The 18167-nt window shown below is 50.0% G+C and overlaps 1 protein-coding gene across 4 annotated transcripts in view; it reads left to right on the top strand.

Annotated features, from left to right (window-relative positions):
• The first annotated feature begins 2932 nt into the window (after positions 1-2932).
• Positions 2933-18167, top strand: part of INPP5A (inositol polyphosphate-5-phosphatase A) — a 262986-nt gene continuing 247751 nt past the window's right edge. For all 4 annotated transcript variants that reach the window (XM_075155323.1, XM_075155322.1, XM_075155324.1 and 1 more), the window contains exon 1: positions 2933-3033. In XM_075155323.1, coding sequence (XP_075011424.1) covers positions 2959-3033 — 75 coding nt within the window. In that variant the 5' untranslated portion in view covers positions 2933-2958. The remainder of the gene's footprint in view (positions 3034-18167) is intronic.

Raw genomic sequence — 18167 nt, forward strand, 5'->3', positions numbered from 1 at the left:
AGGGTCTGCCCTAGCCCAAGCACTGTTCCTGGTTTCTGAGACTCCTGTACTGCAGGCCTGTGATGGCAGCACCTGGAGGCACCGCTCTGGTTGTGGTGCATTGCGGTGACTGTGCGGCGAGCATGCCGCGGTGTTCGGCGGAACCTGTACGGCTGCGGCGTGCGTGGGAGGAACCGACTTGAACTGAAGGTCTGGCTGCCGGTCTCTGCGTTCTGCTACCCACAGCAGTTACATGGGAAGGGAGGTGAGCTCAATCGCCTTTCCTGACTGCAGGTGGAGGGAGCATAATTGTAAGGTACCAGGAAGACATCCCTTAAATATTTCTGGGTAACTGAAGCTTGCCACAGGGGTGCGATTAAGTACTGTCAGCTTGTTTTACACTAGATTTATTAACTGAATCTCTTCTTCTAGTGCCTTACTTCATGAATTACTTTTTCTAGGGGAGAGTAGTTGCTCTTGTGTAGTTAGAAGTTTCAGGTATTTTTCCTTGGCATTCAGCTGGTAATTTCTATTATCATAACAGCATGGAGAATCCCATAACTGAAGGCTGGCTTTATTTAGCTCTTTTTTTCTTTTTGCTTAATACTGAGAAAATCTTGTAACCTAGTGCCTTCACTGGCGTCAGCTGTATCAGTTGAGTATCACTCTCTTCTCTGCTTGTCACCACCCTGGCTTGGAAACTTTTTCTGCCGTACATGAAATCTCATTCACTGCAAGCATGAGCAGCTGAGCTTGTTTGCCTGACGTATCTTTAATTTGGGAGAGACTTGTTAACTGACCATAAGCACATTTTGTCAACTACAATGCAAAATATAATAATTTTTGCATGAACCACACCTGAATGCCCGTGTAGGAGATATAGATACATTTTCTTTGCCTTGTGTTTGGAGCCGTATGTGATTATTTGCTGCCCATCAGACACCTCTCCCTAGGGAGACAGAGACAAGACCCGAGGAGAAATAATGTTCTGCTGAGGAGCAGTGACAATCTTTTTATTTCTCTGACAGGGGCACGCATGTTTCTCTGGCCGAGCCTTCTTGTTCAGCGTGATGTGTTCCTACTCAGTGCGATGGGTGTTTCAGCCTTTGGTGATTTCCCTTGTCACCTCCACTACAGTGTGCGTCACCTGTTGGACATTCTTCACCATCATGCTTTCTGCCACAGTACCCCCAGATCTGCCTCTGCATTTTGTTTTCCCCTCAGTTTTGTGTATTTGTGCAGTTGCTCTTGAATCTAGTTTGGGTTTCCTATTTTCCCTGCTCCGCTCAGTGACTCTCTGTCCGTACCATTTATGCGCTATTTGGACAACAGCTTCCCCGGCTCTGAAACTTAGTGAGACCTCTGCAAGCCTTGTAATATGAGCTTCTGCACATTTTGTTCCTATTACTAATCAGCCATGAAATATAGATAATCTTAGGAGCCAGCTATTTTGCACAGCCTAGCAAAGACTGATTTATCATTTCTCTGGTTGCTGAGGTTATTGAAAAGATTCCTTTCACAAAGGGTAATTTTGTAAGCTGAATATTACTTTGGTGCACTCCCAGGCTCTGTATGGACCATTTCAACCTACTCCTCCATGGGTCTAGATTCTGCTGGGGCAAACAGCAGTTTGTCCGGCATTACTAATAGCTATCTTATCTCCCCCGTTCTTTATGATAGAGCCTTATTGCAACGCTGTGGGTTTTCCACTCTGGAGGCAGTGATATGCATTTGCCAAAACCGTTCAAGCACGCACGGCAGCACGGGGGAATTCGCCGTGATGCACCCGGGTGTTTCAGGTGTAGGTACCCCCGGTTTCCGACCTGAGGCACTTTGGGGCTGGCTGAGACGCGGCACGACGGTTCGCATCGCCGGGGCCAGCAGCCGCGCTCTCCTCCGGGTGCGCCGCCGCCTCCGCCGGGCGCGTCCAGGGGAGAGCCCCGGGGACAGCCCCGGCTGCCCGGAGCGGCCGGCAGACCCGCCCCCCAGGAGCCGCTCCGGGCCACCCCGGGCAGGGCCCCGGCGGCCGCCGCGCCCCGCGACAGCGGAGCGAAGGGCAGCGGGGCCGGTTCCCCCGCAGACGAGCTCCTGCCCCGCCGGGGCGCTCCTCGGCCCGCACGGGCCGGCAGCCCCGCGCGATGCTCCGCCGGGCCTCGCCCCCGGACAGCGCCTGCGGGCCTCGGCCCCGGCCGCGCCAGGCCAGGCCCCGCTCCCGCACAGGTGAGCGCTGCCGCCGGCCCCGCCCGGCCCGGCCCCGCGCGGCGGGCGGTGCTCGGGGAGCGGCGGATCGGCCGCCCTGCCCTGCCCTGCCCTGCCCTGCCCTGCCCTCTCCGCGGGGACGGGCGGCGGCGAGCGGGGCTCGGCGGCGGCCGGGCCACGGGACAGCGCCGCCGGCTGCCTCCCGCGGGGCGCTTCCCGAGGGTTGGCGTTGCCCTTTTAAGAGCCGCGCGGGGCCGCTGTGACGTCGCGGGCGCAGAGCCCTAGCCCGGCCCGCCCGCCGCGCCGCCAGAGCCGGGAGCGGCGGCGGCGGCAGCAGGAGCGGCAGCAGCAGCGCGGTGCGCGCAGCGCCCGCCCAGCCCAGCCCAGCCCCGCCGGGGAGCGCCGAGACCAGCCCCGCCGCGCCGTCCCGCGCCGTCCCGCGCCGTCCCGCCCTGCCGACCTGCCATGCGCCGCGGCCCGGCGCCAGCCTCCGCCGGCGGGAGCCGTCCCGGCAGCAGCGCGACGGCGGCGGCGGGCGAGCGCTGAGCGCCGCGGCCCCGCAGCAGCCGCAGAGCGGCCGGCCCGCCGCGGCGCGGATGTCCGCGGGCTGCCCGCGCCGGGAGGACTCGCCGCCGCCCGCGCCCCCCGCCCGCCCGCCCGCGCTGACGGGGCGGGCCAGGCGCCCCGCTCCCCGCAGCGCCCCGCGCCCGCCCCCGGGCTCCCCGCAGCGCCGCCGCTGCCGGCCGCGCTCCGCGCTTCCGCCCGCCCGCCGCCGGCGCCATGGCGGTGAGGGGGGCCGCGGCCGGCGCCGGGGTGCTCCTGGTGACGGCCAACGTCGGGTCCCTCTTTGACGACGTAAGTACCGCGGCCGCGCGCGCCCCTCCGGGGGGGGCGGGAGGTCTCCGCGGGCAGCGCCGCTGCCCGGGCCGGCCCTGGTGCCGCCGCGCCGCCCCCCGCGCGCGGCTGCCGCCCCGTCCCGCCCGCTCCGGCCCCGGCCGGCCTCGGGTGCCGGCGGCGGCGGGCAGCGCTGCCCGCGCGGGGCGGGGGGTGTCCCCAGCAGCCGTCCCGTCCGCCGGCCGGTGCGCCCGGGGGTCGGGGGGCGAGGCGCTGAGGTAGGCGGCCGGCGGCGCAACGTTCTCTGGGGGAACGCCTTGTGCCGCAAGCGTGCCTGCTCTGCGATCGTTACTGAGAATCGTGCCCTGTGGGGCGACAGCGTCCCAGGCGGCCCAGGTCCCTTAGCTGTGGCTTCTCCTGAAGTGTTGGGAGAATGAGAACTTGGGGTGCCCCGTTCTCGGGGGGGAAAGGGGAGCGCTCCTTCCCCGGCCTTCCGCGAGGGCTGCGGCTCGGCTGACCCCCGGCTTCCCTCCTGGGGTACTTCGCACGTTGTGGCGTGAAAATACAGTTTGATTTCTGTTTAGCCTAGTATAGTCAGACAAACGTTTAGAGTACTTCTCGTCACCGCAAATAAGACGAGTGCAGCAGTTGATACGGCTAGCCGTTAAGCAAAGAGAAGAATGCTTTCTTGTAAATTTGCATGAATTAAGACGTATTTACAAGTATCTGGAATAGCAGCCGGGCTTCTAGACCTCCTAGGCTGCGCCCTGCGTGAAGTCTGGCGCCACTGAAGTCCGTGGCAAAGCACTTCTGGAGCTGAGCAATACTGGCATGTCACGTTCCGTAAAGGGAGTGTTTCTGGGGGTTTGCAGTTTGTGAAGCAGCGTACGTCTAGCAGGGAGTTGGGTCCAAACTTGTGCTGCGTGTTGCTCTTGCGGTGTGTGTTAGGACTGGCTTTGCTTCACGCGCCAGCCCTATCGCTAAGTGCGCTACAGTAAGCAACTGCGTGGTTTTTTCATCATCTGGAAGGCTGACCTGAAATACGCGCTTTGATTGATACATGCGTAGTCAAAGGATGAAATTTGTGTTTTCACCAAGGTTAGTAAACTTTGACAAATTATCACCACAGTTATTTTTACACTTAAATGTGTCGGTTGCTATTAAACGAACACTGTGAAAATACTAATTTCATAATAATTTTCAAGATTATGGCCTTAGGCTTGTGCAGGATCTATTTGTGAGTAAAGCTGTGCGGTGTGCGGTAGGACTTTTGCAGATAATTACTGCTGTGTTCCTGTTACCATTGCTAGAGCCTAAAGATGATGCTCCGTTTGACCTGAGCCCGCTATCTGACCTGAGCCTGCTATCTCCCGTGGCAAGCGCTGTGGTTCAAAGTGCTCTCCTGCCTTTTCTTTCGCCTGAGAGGGGTAAAAGCAGCCACTTCGGAGCACTGTCTTTGAAGAAATCCTGTGCTGTCAGACTAAACGGTTTCCTGGTTGTTCCTAGTTAGTATTTGAGACTCACTGGCCTTCCTGGAGAAAGCAAAGCCTATTTGTTGTTTGTCATTTGGCGTGACCAAAGAGGAGAACGCTTCTGCTCTAGCAAGCGACTCCCTTGCGATGAAAAATTAGTTTTCTACGGCAACAAAACTGGGCTTATTTGGATATGTTCCACTGCAGGGTGGGGAATGGAAAGACTGGTCTGAACTTTCGTGATTACGCTTCTGGTTTGTTGCTGTTGGAGTTGGGACTGGTGACTGCCCAGTCAGGTTTCTGGACTAACGTTGGTGAAATTCAGGCACAATAAAGATGATATTAGCTTGGTTTGTGGACTTAGCTTTCGAGTTACACGTTGGAGCTGTCAGCGGCTGTGTCTGCTTGTTGGGCGCTTCCTATTCAGTTGAGGAATAAGTTTCTCTGCTGTGACCTGAAGTGGTTTCAGTTACCAACAAGGACTCCTGCTTTGATAGACTTCCCCTATGCTGGGCTGGAAAACCATTTCCAGTTCCTTTAGTCCATTTTTTCCATTTCTGATTTCAAATTTCGGTTGGTGGTACACATTTGAATTAAACACTACGTTTTTAGTCAAATTTTGCTGGACCTCAGCGTAGTGTAGAGGTGTGTGTTTTCACAACACAGCGCGGATACCCCGAGCGGTCAGGATGGTCGGCCCGAGCATCCTGCCTGTCGCAGTCCCGCCTTCTCCTGCTCTGGGGATCTGATTCATCACGGGGCGGAGGTCCTCTGGGAAGTGTCCCCACACCAAGCCTCTGGCGGGGCTTCTCCAGGGCAGGGGTCCCCATAGGAAGGGCTGCCGTGGGCAGGCTGGGCCCGGGCGGGGGGTGCTGCTGACGTGGGTCTCCTGCTGCTGAAGCTGCCCAGCCCTCCCGGGGCTGTACTCTGCCCTTACCCGCAGGGGTGGGAGTTCTGCTCCCCCTTTCCACGCCAGCAAACCCTCGCGTATTGGCTCAGCGATGAACCTTCCTCCGATTTGTTTAAAGTAGCCTGAACGTTACTGTGTGGCAACAGCATGATTTGCACTTTAGATGTGTTTTGTGTGAGCACTGTTTACTTGGCTGGCACGTGCTGTACGTGCAAATGCTCTTTAGTTGAGACCAGTATTTTATAGAAGAATAATTTAAAATATCTTTGGTGGACAGGTTCATCTGGGTGGGGTAGTCGTTCCTAGATTACTGGTATTGCTGACCTGGCTATACTTCTGCAAAGAGGAGAAAATTGCTTTTTTTTTGTTCTCTGCTTGCCAGAAGCAAGTTATGATAACATACTGGTTTGCTCCTGCCAGCCATCCACATCCACTAATAACCTGTTGCAATGCTGACCTGGGAGCTCATGAATAAACATGTTAACAGTGAAGAGGGACTGTGCTGGGTAGTTTTGCTGCTTCATTAAAAACGTTAATGCAGTATTAGATCTACAAATATTCTTCAAAGTTTCATGAACACGTGCATCTCATGAATATGAATGCATATTTTTGGTACATTCATGTTTACTTAAGCATTTAATATTTGTCTTGCTGTATAAGCATTTCCTGTTTTTTATCACAGTATACTCTTGCTGACAACAGAAGATGGAGTTCAGGTTACCTGTGGGTCACTCTTTCTCTTTTTTTCCCCTCCTCAGATGCCCCTGCCCGTGGCAGGGGGGTTGGACTAGATGGTCTTCAAAGGTCCTTCCAACCCAAACCACTCTATGATACGAGCCTCTCCCTCTTTCTCTCCCTCCCAGTTTCCTTGCTTTCTTTGCTTCCACTGCATTGACAAAATTTCACATTTACCCTTCAGTGACCCTACCGCTGTAGTGGCCACAGAATCAGCCTGCCTGGCATTTCGCTGCTTTTACTGTATATGATTTTAATTACTTTCACGTGCAGTCGTCTTTTTCTACCTGCTGTATCCTTTTCATTCGCTTCAGTTACGTTTAAATGGCTTAACACTGTTTGTTTCTCCTTGGGACAAAAACCTGGGAGTCGGGTGTGAGCAGCTGATGCTGGGGCCCGTGAGAGCCGTCCGACGGCGCGAGCTCATCCTCCCGAGGGCTGTCTGTGGGAGACCGGCAGAAGGCTGTACTGGCCGCTGCAATGAAGTGCCTCGTGCCGGCGTGCGGAGGACTGCTCGGAGGACACCCTCGGGCTCACGAGCGATCGCGGCAGCTTCTGCGGGACTCCGCTCAGGAGGGTTTTGGGCAGGTCGGGAGTGTTTCGTGTCGAGTGAGTAGTCAGCGGAGGAAACGTTTCAATTTACTGCAGGGGCGTTCAGCCCCCGAGTGCGGCGTGTTACCGGCCGACGGGCGGAGCAGGCGGGGCTGCAGGTGCACGGGCGCGCGTGGCGGGAGGCATGTCCGTCCTCAGTTCGGGCAGGTCCTGCCCGCAGCGAACGCGGGCGGGCAGCCTTTCTGCCCCTGCCTCCATCCCTCCTGTCTGGCAGATGTCTCGGGGAGACTGTGGGACTGCGTGTCACGGAGAAACTTCCCTGACCACGTGTTTCACTGTCGGTGCAGCAAAGCAGCTTTGGTTGTTTCTGCTGGATGAAGGCAAGATGGAGATCTCTGCAATTCAATTTTTGTTGTTGTCTCAGAAGTTTTGTTACTGTTTGATGCATACGTAGGTGGGCGCAGTCACAAGTGTTGAAGAAACACAGTGCTCACACTTGAAAATTGCGTCTTACTCTGTTTCAGTTTAGGTGACTTTAACAATCCACGTTGTTTAAACCTCTGGGCGTAGATCTTTAGGCTACAGATTTCCAGTATGCCCAGCAGACTTAGCTATACAAGTTCCAACATTTCTCCTTGGGTTGGAAAACAGTTCATTTGCTCCAGTTTCCTTTGAAATTGGAATCATAGAATCATTAAGGTTGGAAAAGACCTCCAAGATCATCGAGTCCAACCGTGAACCCAACACTACCATGCCCACTAAACCATGTCCCTAAATATATGAGCCTATGTCAGGTAGGTACTTTTGAAAACGTTTTCTTCTGTCTTCATACCACTGAATGTATGTAGCTCTTCTCTAATGGGAGGTCGATGCATTTCTTAAATTCTCAGGACAAACTTAGGCCAGCATAGAAGTGTAATGATGACAAGAAAGGTAAAAGCTAACCAGAACATGTAATTTTATTAGTTTAAAAAAGAAGGAGGGGAGAAAGTAGGTTAGGGAATTGCTGTATGGTGCTAGGGCACTGATACTCAAGATCTTTAAATGACTAACAGCATTACTGTCCTACCTGTATTTTCTTTGACTATCCAAAATACTAGCCTTCATATGACAGTGTCGAGATAGGGCAGTAAGCTCTCACATTCCCAAGTGGCCTTAACTCCACATTTGGGTGAAAGCCTCCCTTTCTCTTACAGTACACAAAGAGGGCAGGGGTGGAATTTCTTGTTGCCAGTCCTGTTAGTAGTAGTAGCAGTATTGAAAGTACGCTTATTGCTTCAGAGTATGAACTTGGAATGTCCTTTACTTCTGTTAAGAGTTGAAGTCTATCAATTGAATTTGAAGTAATATTTCCCATAGTAATTTTTAAAAACAGCCTGCTCTTCTAATGAGTGGTGATCACAGTGTAGATGTCTCTTTATCACCTGGTCTTAATTTTCTGATTCTGAAACAGTGGGTGTAGTCTTATTTTGATATTAGATATCTGTGGATTTAGCTGGTATTAGTGATAAAGATAAGGGGTTTTTGGGGTTTGTTGTTTGGGTTTTTTTCCCTGTTTCTTTTTTTTCCCCCCATGAATAATTATTTGAATTTTGTGGAATATTTCAAATGTGGTGGGATAGAAAATGTATTAATTAGGTTTTGATTTCTAAATAAGTATTAAGACTAGCATGTTGCAAGTCAAGGCACCCTCTTTTCTTCAAATCATAGCTACTAGATTGAGTGAAAGGTAATGTTTGATTCATTGTGATTTTTTTTTAAAAAATATGTTATTTCACTGCTGAGAAACACTTACTCCATCCTTACTGTCAGGCTGTGTTGATGTTATCTGGAGTGGAAGAGAAAACTAAACAAACGTGCCCAGCTCGAGGAGGTATTTAGAGTACGGGGAGTATTTCTGCCAGGTTCAGCGGGGCGGGCGGCGGCGGCGGGCAGCTTGCTGGGGCTGCGCTCGCGCGGGTCCCTGGCCAAGCGGGGGGTGAGAGGGGCAGCGGGGGGGGGCTGGGGGAAGAGGGGCAGCGGCAGACGCGCGAGGAGGGCCCCGGTCTGGCTCCGCCGGTGGGTTCGTAGGCTTTGGAGCAAGCTCCTCCATTCGCCGTGCTCCCGAAGCTCGCTCGTGGTTGGAGCAGGAGCCCTGGCCGCGGAGGGGTCGGTCTGGCAGGCCCGAACGCCTCCGGGGCGGCTGCCGGGGCTGACCCAGCACCTCTGGCTGGTCCCGCGGGCGCTGCCCCGGGACCCGGCTTGTTTATCGCCTGGCTGGCTGTGATGCTGTAAAATTGCGCACTCGTAACCGAGGACTTCCATTTTGGGAATATATACTCTTGAGCGATGACGTAGAAGGCCAATGAAAAAGTATTTTTCAGTGTTCTCTATTATGGGAACCCTAAAAATAAATAATCTCTAATTTCTCTTTATCTATTTCTGCACTCCTCGCTTCCTATTTTCTGTTTTTTTTGGTGTCTTTTTTCTGATTTTTTTTTTTTTTTTTTGTATGTGTGAGTGCCACTGGTAGTTTCTTAAACATTGTTGCTGCTTTCTGTTTGTTTGTTTTTCTATGGCAGAATCTCAAATCAAGGTTTTTCTTACAGTTTCTGCTGTACTCATGCTTATGCTGGTTTTTAGGAGACTCTTTCTTGTTTTACTCAATTCTAAACCCTCGTTGTAGGAGGTGAAATTTTGAGGTAGATCAGAATTTGGTACTACCTAAAACTTCTTCAGTGAAAACTTCTATGTGAAAGTGATGATGGGGAGGAGGAAACTGTTTTGTTACCCTTTGCAGTGCTTGTGCCTTTGAAAAAAAATTTTTAATAATTGAGGGATCTCTTGTATCTTGAGAATGAAATTGTTGGTAACACATTACCAACAGGATACAGCTGTTGGCCCAGATGTGCAACTGAACAAAGCTGAGTGGTGGCCCAACACGATGTGTCTGGCTGCTGAACAGCCCTCGCTTTGTGTGTAGTTCTTCATCTGCTGCCTTGAAAAGGTGTTTTGGTTTGAAACTCCTTCACTGCCTCATTTTCCTTTACTTCTGCAGCTGGGGTGAGCTCAGGGATGTGTGCTCAGGGATGTGTGCGAGGACGGCTGAAGCGACTTAGGCGGCACGAGGGAGCTGCAGCAGCAGTAATGCCCCTGCTGGTCTTGGTTCCTGAAATGCTTTTTCCATGTGTACAGGGATAACTTGCAACTGTTGATACTCGTGCTTTGAAAAAACTGTAGGATGGCTGGGGGGAGGATTGTACCAGTTTGTAGCTCTTCATTTAGTCTTTAGGTAGGTGATAGTGTACAGCGAGAGTGATGCGCTCGCAAGCATGTGGTTTTGGCAAGGTCTTTCTTAAGCCCTTCACAGCCTGCTTGAAGAACATCTAAATACTCGTGCTGATTTATAGCTTCCCAGGTGTCGGCTTCCCAAGTAACGCGACTCTTAGCGTCCCTAGCTTAGGCTAAGGACGGCACAGCAGCATGTGCCGGTGGGGTTATCCATAACCAGTGCCCCCTCTTGGGAGCATCCCTGTGCCCGGCTCTGCAGCTCTGTGCTGTGGTCCAGGGGTGCTTCCCCGGGGGCTTGTGCGGCGACCGCACGGGTCCTGCTCACAACCAGCCCTTCACATCCACCCCGTGAGGTGTAACAAGCGGTGATAGCTGAGGGGTGCAGAGCAAATTCCCCTTTAAGTGTAAATGAGGATCAAGACCCGAAGCAGTCGTGCAGTAAAGCGGTGACACGTTATCGTGCATCCACATACTAGTAAAACTTAAAAGCTCTTTTCTAATTTGCTGAAGACGATTGGAACAGTAACAGTACAGGCAACACAGAGGGTGGGGTTTTTCCTCCAAGATGGAGTTGTATGCTTACAAAATCACTTTTTTCTTTAACAAAAAATAACAAATTTTCTTTTTAGCAGGTATTTTTACAATTCTCTGAGCAAAAGGGTTTTAATTAGGAGCTTGTACAGTGTTTAGGCTCCCTTAAGCAGGAAACTCAGAAGATTATCTTGTAGACCATCTTTCCTCTCCTTTTGATTAAGTGTTATCGTTAACAGCAAGAGCACGTGTTTACATGAGGAAGTAATAGTGGCAAAGTGCATTATATAATTATAGTTTTCTGTTAACGTGGTTTTATAGCAGGTGGAGTATTGTTAGCCCACAAATTGCCAGTGTATCAGTGTGATGGTTTAAGAGGATTTAATTTCCAAAATATTTGAATATGAAATTATGCAATGGGAGTAGAATACCATAGGAAGAATGCTTCATGTGTGAATCTGTTAGTTTATTAGCTTGTACGAGCGCTCTCACAAAGGTCGAATTTTAAAGGTCTTGTTGCTGTTTCAAAGTTCTCATCATAAATTTTCTTACCAAGAATTTGACTTCAAAGGGAGTTGCACATAGAATACCAGTCAAGCCCCCAGATTTCTAAAGGCTGATCTGTTGTTTACTTACTTTTTATCTTTTTCCCTTTTCTGTTATTTCATCATACCATTTATATCTTCCACACCCTGCAAATGTATTTCCTCTTTTTATCTCAAACGCTTTCTTTCCCTTTCTTGTACTGTGTATACTTACCTCCTCCTGAAAGCTCTCCCCTTATTCCTCATTTATTATTTAAAGCGAGGATGTTGCTGAGAAAAGTAGCCTTTTCATTTGCAGTTTTGCGTGTGCCTCAGAAGCCATCAAGAAGGCGAGTTTGGTTACCCTGGACACGTTGTTCCTTGCCCCTGGAAGCAGGAGCTGCTCAGCCGCCGTGGGGGTTGGATGTGTATCAGAGGGATCTGGTTTATTAATGCATGTCTTTGGGGCCCCGGGGGTATGCCGGGTAACGCGCCCCTTAAAGACAGAGCCAGGACAACGCACTTCCAGTGAAGTAACTCCCTTGGTGTTACAAAGCTGTTCCACGTGGAGCTTTATCTTGGGCTTCCAAACGTCGTTGCGCTGCCTTTAACGCAACGAGCGTCTTGCTCTCTGTTGAAGGGGCGATTCCACGAGATTAAACTCAAAGTTTCTTCTCCACCAGCGTGGACCAACACGCCATTCCTTGGCATCCCGGTGAGAAGAGGAAATCAAATGACTGAGCCACCTTGGAAGACCAGCTGGCTCTGGGACTTGCCTCCTCTCCACCCCCGCCCAGAAGACCAGACACTTCGGTCGTAGCTTTACCTTGTCCTCTGCCCCTAAACTCTTACCTTAATTTGAAAAAAAAGGAAAAAGGCAGGCAGGCAGGTCTGACTGCAAGTCAGTCAGAGGCTCTTAGTATGTGGAAGTTCTCAAAATATATCTACATTAGCATAGTCTGGTACTTTATTCGATATTTTCTAACCATCTTTTTTCACTCTCTTGGTAGAGAATAGGAAGTGGTCACAGAAAAACAAGATTTTCTGCCTTTGGTGACTGCTTGAATGGCCTATCACAGAGTCACTTAGCATCCTTTTTGCTTCTTTATTACTGAAGTGGCAAGGAGTCTTCCCCTGATGAAAGTTCCAGGGAAATATGTTATTTCGTGTTGTGGAAAAGGTCAGATTAAGCACAATAATCATCAGACAGGGGAAGAGTAAGTATTAAAAGTAAAATGTTTCTTTTACTGCCTTTTTTCCAATGGTGTATAGTAGTTATTCAACACTTTCAGCACTATTTTCATTATTTGTACATCATTTTAAAATGTAAATGTACTATTTAATCACTTTAATTTTTAATGTTACTGGAAAAGATATTAAAGTTAAAGCATTTATTGACAGCAAACAAAAGTGAGCATTGCCTTTATATGATATTTTTAAGTCAGATATAATTGATTGTTTTCATTAATGTCTGCAAGTTGTTAAGCACTTGTCTTCATGAGTCAGCTTTAACAGATAATATCCTTGAAAGCAGAAAATTAAAGCTAAGAAAAGTAATTAAAAAAACCATGACAACACTGCAAGTTTTCTTTCATGGAATAGGTAGCTTACGTATCGGTTCAAACAGCTTTTAGGTGGTATGACTGTTATTGATACCTCGATATTTATCAAACTTTAGCTCGGCTTAAGACCTGTGTGCTGTACGTCAAGGTGATGCTGACAGCTGAGGGATGCAATTACAAATGCAAAATTGCAACGGGAAGAACTTTCATTTCACGTTGTGGTTTGTGACAGGAAGGGTTTTCACTTCAGGTTTTGGTTTGTCCTCAGTAAAACACCTTCTGGTCTTTTCTTGCACCTTTTCCCAAATCGCTAAAAAGCTATCCCGCCTATATTCCTTGCCAAATAGATGTTTTTAAATGCCTCGCGCCCCCCTCTCGGGAAGATGGAGGCAGGCCTGGTGTCGGTCAGGGAGGCAGCCGCTGACGGTGGCCGGCGATGCGGCAGTGAGGTGAGCAGAGAAGGAGCATCCATGTGAGTAGGGAGCGCCGCACGGCAGCAAACGGGCTCATCGGGAGTTTTCCTTCCCTGCAGAACCCAACGGGGTGCTCAGCTGAGGTGCAGGAGACCTCAGTCATCCTGCGGGAGCCTATTTGTAAAGAGTTTAAAAAAAGAATCTGGAATTGCCTGCGCTTTTCAAAGCCTCTCTGCTGCTTGCTGTTCATCGACAGCTCCAGAAGTGCTAGCAGCATGGCATTTAGTCACCGGGAGGAACCCACGTTTGTTCAGTCTTCAGAGGGCCGGAATTAAAAAACGTTAATTTGTAATGGTTTGCTGATGCACATAAGAAGCCATGCACTTCTCTTTTCAGGGATGTAGGAGTAAAATATACTGAATGGCACTGAAACAAGGTTGTTTGGGTGTTTTTCTTTGCAACACAAAATTCGTGGTGTTAAACTAAGCACAAATTTGGAACCAATAGAGCGCTCGATTGCAGAACGCACGGCTGCAGGTCGCTGTACGGGGACACCCGTAATTGACACCGTTCGGGAGGGGCCGCATACCTGCGCTGTACAGAAGCAGCGCAGAACTGCCCAGGACTGTCTGTCCCTCAAAACAACCTGGAGAAAAACATAACCGCTTCAGGGCAAAAGGTGTTTTCCAGTCATTGTCAGGAGGAAGGGTGGTTCGATGGTGGGAGCGCTGGTCTAGGCTACGGCAATCAGGGTTCGGTTTGTGTTCAGTCACAGGCATCCTGCGCGGCCCCGCGCAAGTGGTGCCAGATCCCCCAGATGACTGCACCTCAAACGGCCACCGAAGGCATTTCTGGGCTTGTGGCAGGCTGTGGACACAGCGTCCCGCCTCTGCCTCCAAAAACTGGAGGACTTTAGAAGGATGCTTTGAAGGTTATGAAGTTGAAGATGGTAAGGTGGGCAGCCGTGATGGTATGCAAGTAGGTGAGAGTAGCTCCTCAGCCGGAGCAGGCTGTGCGATGTTTCCCTCTTAAAGGCTGCATGCCCGAGTTGAGCGGCAAGCTCTGTCAGGGGTAACCAGACAGTGCGGGTCGTGGGTGAGACGCTCATTCTTTCCCCTTTAGTTTGAGGAAGGCAGAGAAGCACCACGTACTGACTTCAACACAGCTTGTACGGGCACGCAGCACGTTTTACTCCTGGAGAAGTTCCTGGCTAAACAAAGGCTTAGTTAATACAAGCTGCATGAGCCTCCTGCTTAGTGAGAGGTTCCTTTGGCTTTTGCAAGCTCGAATGAATGACAAAACTGGCTCTTTAGGTAGACTTTAAAAGAAAAAGTCTATCTTTACTTATGGGAGTAAGTAAAAGCAGGGAAAGTTGCTCCGTCTCAGTCTGCGTTTGCAGACTTGCAAACAGGCTTGCAAAGACTGTTTACAGGATGTTAGGTAACGTCACCTTTCTCTAGAAAGTTCAGATCTCATTAAAAGGCTTCACTAGTGCACCGCAGGAGGAGCGGCCGATCACAGGCATTAAGTACCATGGGAACACGCCGTATCCAAAACTCACTGGTTATATTGTGCACAAGGCAGAGCTGCCTCTACTTGTTCTCTCTTCGTTTTCCAGTTTCCATTGCATTCTTGAAAAGAGATTTATTTTTTTATTGCTTGCCCTTGAATGTATCGGCAAGCCACCGCATATTAATGGATGGGCTCCTCGGAGCAACTACATACCGTGCTGTTGGCTCGCTCAGCACTGCAGTAGATGAACAGTGAGCGGCAGGCAGGCTTTGTGAGCAGGACATAATTCTGAATTCTTTCGTTAAAGCCTTTTAAGTGATGTCGTGGGAGCTTGTTTTGAAGTTTTTTGTTTTTCTGGTGTGGCAAACTCTAATTTTAGAGACTTTACCAATCCCAGCGGGAAAAGCAAAACTAGTTTTCCCATAGGAACATCTCGGAAACGTATGCTGAACTCTCTTTGGCAGTGTTTATTTATGTGTCAACCAAACATTAAAAGAAATTGTTCAAAAATCACTTGAGGGAATTCTGTATTCATTAAGTACCATCAGCCAGCATTAGCTATATTTTAATTACGTCAGAATTCTTGTTTATTTAGGGACAGAATTACTGCTTTTCTTGGACTAACTGGGCAGTGAAGACCTTTGTGTGGTGTTGGGCAGACAGCTGTCATTGGATCCATTATTGCAGCAGATTTGCACAAAGAAGGTTCCTATTGACAAAAGCATTGGCTGTTTGTGTCCCTGACCTCACCATTCAAAATGTTTTTAAAAAACAGCTGTTCAAAGTGAAAGTGTTGGTCTAGAATTCCTATTGCACTTTTTACTGGGGGAAGAAATGGAAGAACTTCTTTTTTCTTTCTTTTTTTTTTTTTTTTTTTTTCCTTAAAAAAGAGCAAATGTTGCCAGGCACATGAAGGAGTCAAGAACTGGATGAAACAGTATGATAGAAGCAACCCACTCACTGCAGACAACTGGACGTGACCCAAAAATCTTCCGCTAAAGCAAGTTTGTTTTCATGAACTGGCAATGTTGTTTTTTCTGGGCTGGAAGGACAGACCTTATCCAGGCTTGCTGCTTGCCAGACTGTGAAGCCAATTCTCGTTTGTCTTGTGGGATAGCAATTTTTATCATAAGGAAGCAAAACCTTTTCCCTTCAGCTATCCTTACTAAATATGAAAGTATTTGTGATCTAGGACCACTGTGCACCTTTTATTTATCTCAACAAACAAAGATCTTTAATAGAATTTAGGAAAAAGTGGGAAAGGAACTGATGTCGTGTGGATCTACTTGTTTTTATAGGCTATCAATTATAGCCTATAAATATATAGACCATTATAGTCTTACTGAAGTGAGTGTGTGGAAAATACATTGTATGCCAGGATCGGTGAAGACAGAGCTGTGTAAGCCAGGTGAAGGGATATATCCTCGACTAAGTAGGTGGAATTTTGGTGCAAGACTTGCTTGCTTGTGTTGCTTAAAATAATGAACTTTTGCCAAACTAATTGGTTTTTCATTTGTATGTGAATATTCAGTGTTGTATAATGAAAATCCATATTAAACAGGTAAAAGGTTTGCTTTATGTTACGTTCAGAGCAACGCAAGAAAGGTACGTAAGGGAATACCTTTCTACTGGAAGGGTGACGCAACACTGGCACAGGTTGCCCAGAGAGCTTGTGGAATCTCCATCCTCGGAGGTATTCAAAAGCTGTCTGGACACGGTCCTGGGCAACCGACTCTGGGTGACCTTGCCCAAGCAGGGGGTTGGACCAGGTGACCTCCAGAGGCCCCTTGCAACCTCAGCCAGCCTGGGACTATGCAGCCAGACATTACACATTTTTTTTTTCCCCTTGTTTTTTTGTTGCTGATGCCATTGCCCGTTGCTTTCCAGCACTTGCAGAAGACGACTGCCTGCTTCTCAGTTTATCTTTTTGTGGCAAATCCTCGTTCCCTTTTTGTCTGCTTTTCTGTTATGGACGTAGACCATTTCCAAATGCTTTGCAGGGTGACTTTGGTCCAGGAGCTGGAACATGTGCATTTGAAAGCAAAGGCTGTCCTGCTTCCCTGAAAACTTGAGGAAAAACATGCACGTTGTCTGTCAGCTCATAAAGTTTCTCTAAATCTTCTGAAAGCTTCCTCATGTGCTTTATTAGTGTGCTGAAACTGAAGTCTCTAAGTCGGGCTTTCAGCTCTGATTGTTTTTTGTTTGTTTGCTTTTCTGTTGACATTTCAGTAGCGAATAAATGCACAGTTCTGAACTAATCAGGAACAGGAAAGGTGGTAGGAGCACAGGAGCCAGAGGACAGTTACAAGTGACTGAGACGGTAAGAGCAGTGGATCTGCAGGGTTCACTGGCAGCTGATGAATATGGTATTTACCCCAAACGAAGTAACAGCAACGGCGTGCGACGGAAAGTGACGAGATGGCGAACGGCTGCTTCACTTACGTGTTTCTGTTTTATCTACTACTGTGTTTGCAGTGTGATTGTTTGTTACTTGAAGCATGATTGGTCCCAAGAACTGAGTTGAGAACTGGGAAGAGATGTTGTCATAGTACAAAAAGCAAAAAAAGAGTATTCCTCTTCTATTCTACTTTTTTGTTCAATCACCTGGTAATGGAAGGCAAGATGACCTGCCATTCATATTTGCAGTAATTCATCTGGCATAGTCGGAGTGTAAAGAGTGAAGCTTCTGCCAGTACTTTAAAATTTAAAAATCTCTGCATCGCTTCTGAGAAGCGGCGTGTCCGCTCTGTCCGACGGGCGGTACGGAGGTGTTAGTCCCGAGCCGCAGAGGCGTGTTGCGGAGGTGAGCTCGGCTTGCTCGCCACGCTCAGCAGGACTGGGCTCGCTCGGCGCGGTGAGGCTGCCTGGTGTCGCCTCCAGCAGCAGGGCAGGTTCAGACCCTTCCCTCTGCTGAGAAAAATTCCACACCTGATCTCAAACTTGACTGCCGCGTGGCTCAACGATGCCACCTCATTCGCAGCTGTGTCCCAGTGCTGTCTCTCCTTGCCTTCCCGGTGCGGAGAGCTGCCGTGCGCTGGGTGTAGGCGCTCCCCGCAGAAGGCTGGGGAGGGCTGTGCAGCCCTGCGGGGAGGGGGCAGCGGGGCCGAGCCGAGGCTGTCGTGGCCACGTTAGGTCGCAGGCGATTTCTCAGGGCGCGAGTCGCTCCGCAGGAGCTGGGGACAGCGTGGGCAGACGTGGCAGGTTTCGAGGATGCTCTGGGTCGTGGCGGAAGGCAAGGCGAGGTCGGCGGAGTCTCTTCGGGCTGCGAGTATTTACAGCGCTGTCTCTCCATCTCCCTGTTCCCTCTCTGAGCTTGATGCTTGAATCTTGGTTGTTCTGCAGATTTTGCAACCTCTGACAGCCCTCCCCCAGCCACCCCTGGCAAGTCTCCTGGCTGCGCAGAGGGAAGGAGGGAGAGGAGGCAAAATGCTTCGGCAGCCCTTGAGAGCGGGGCTTTCCGCCGCTGTCACAGGCAACTGTTCGTGTCGGGGGTTTCCAGGGCAGCAGCAGCAGCAGGATGAAGGGGTGCAGAGAGAGAGTGGTGTGAGGGAGGGGTCATCAGGGTGCGGGGGTCTGGTCCTCCCCTGCTTTGGAGGGTTCGTGTAGCGCTCCATTGCTCCCAGCCCGTCACTCCGTGGGGCTTCTGCTTCGCCCCTGCCTTGTTCTGGTTTCTC

Source organism: Calonectris borealis, chromosome 7, assembly GCF_964195595.1.
Source record: "Calonectris borealis chromosome 7, bCalBor7.hap1.2, whole genome shotgun sequence".
NCBI lineage: Eukaryota > Metazoa > Chordata > Aves > Procellariiformes > Procellariidae > Calonectris > Calonectris borealis.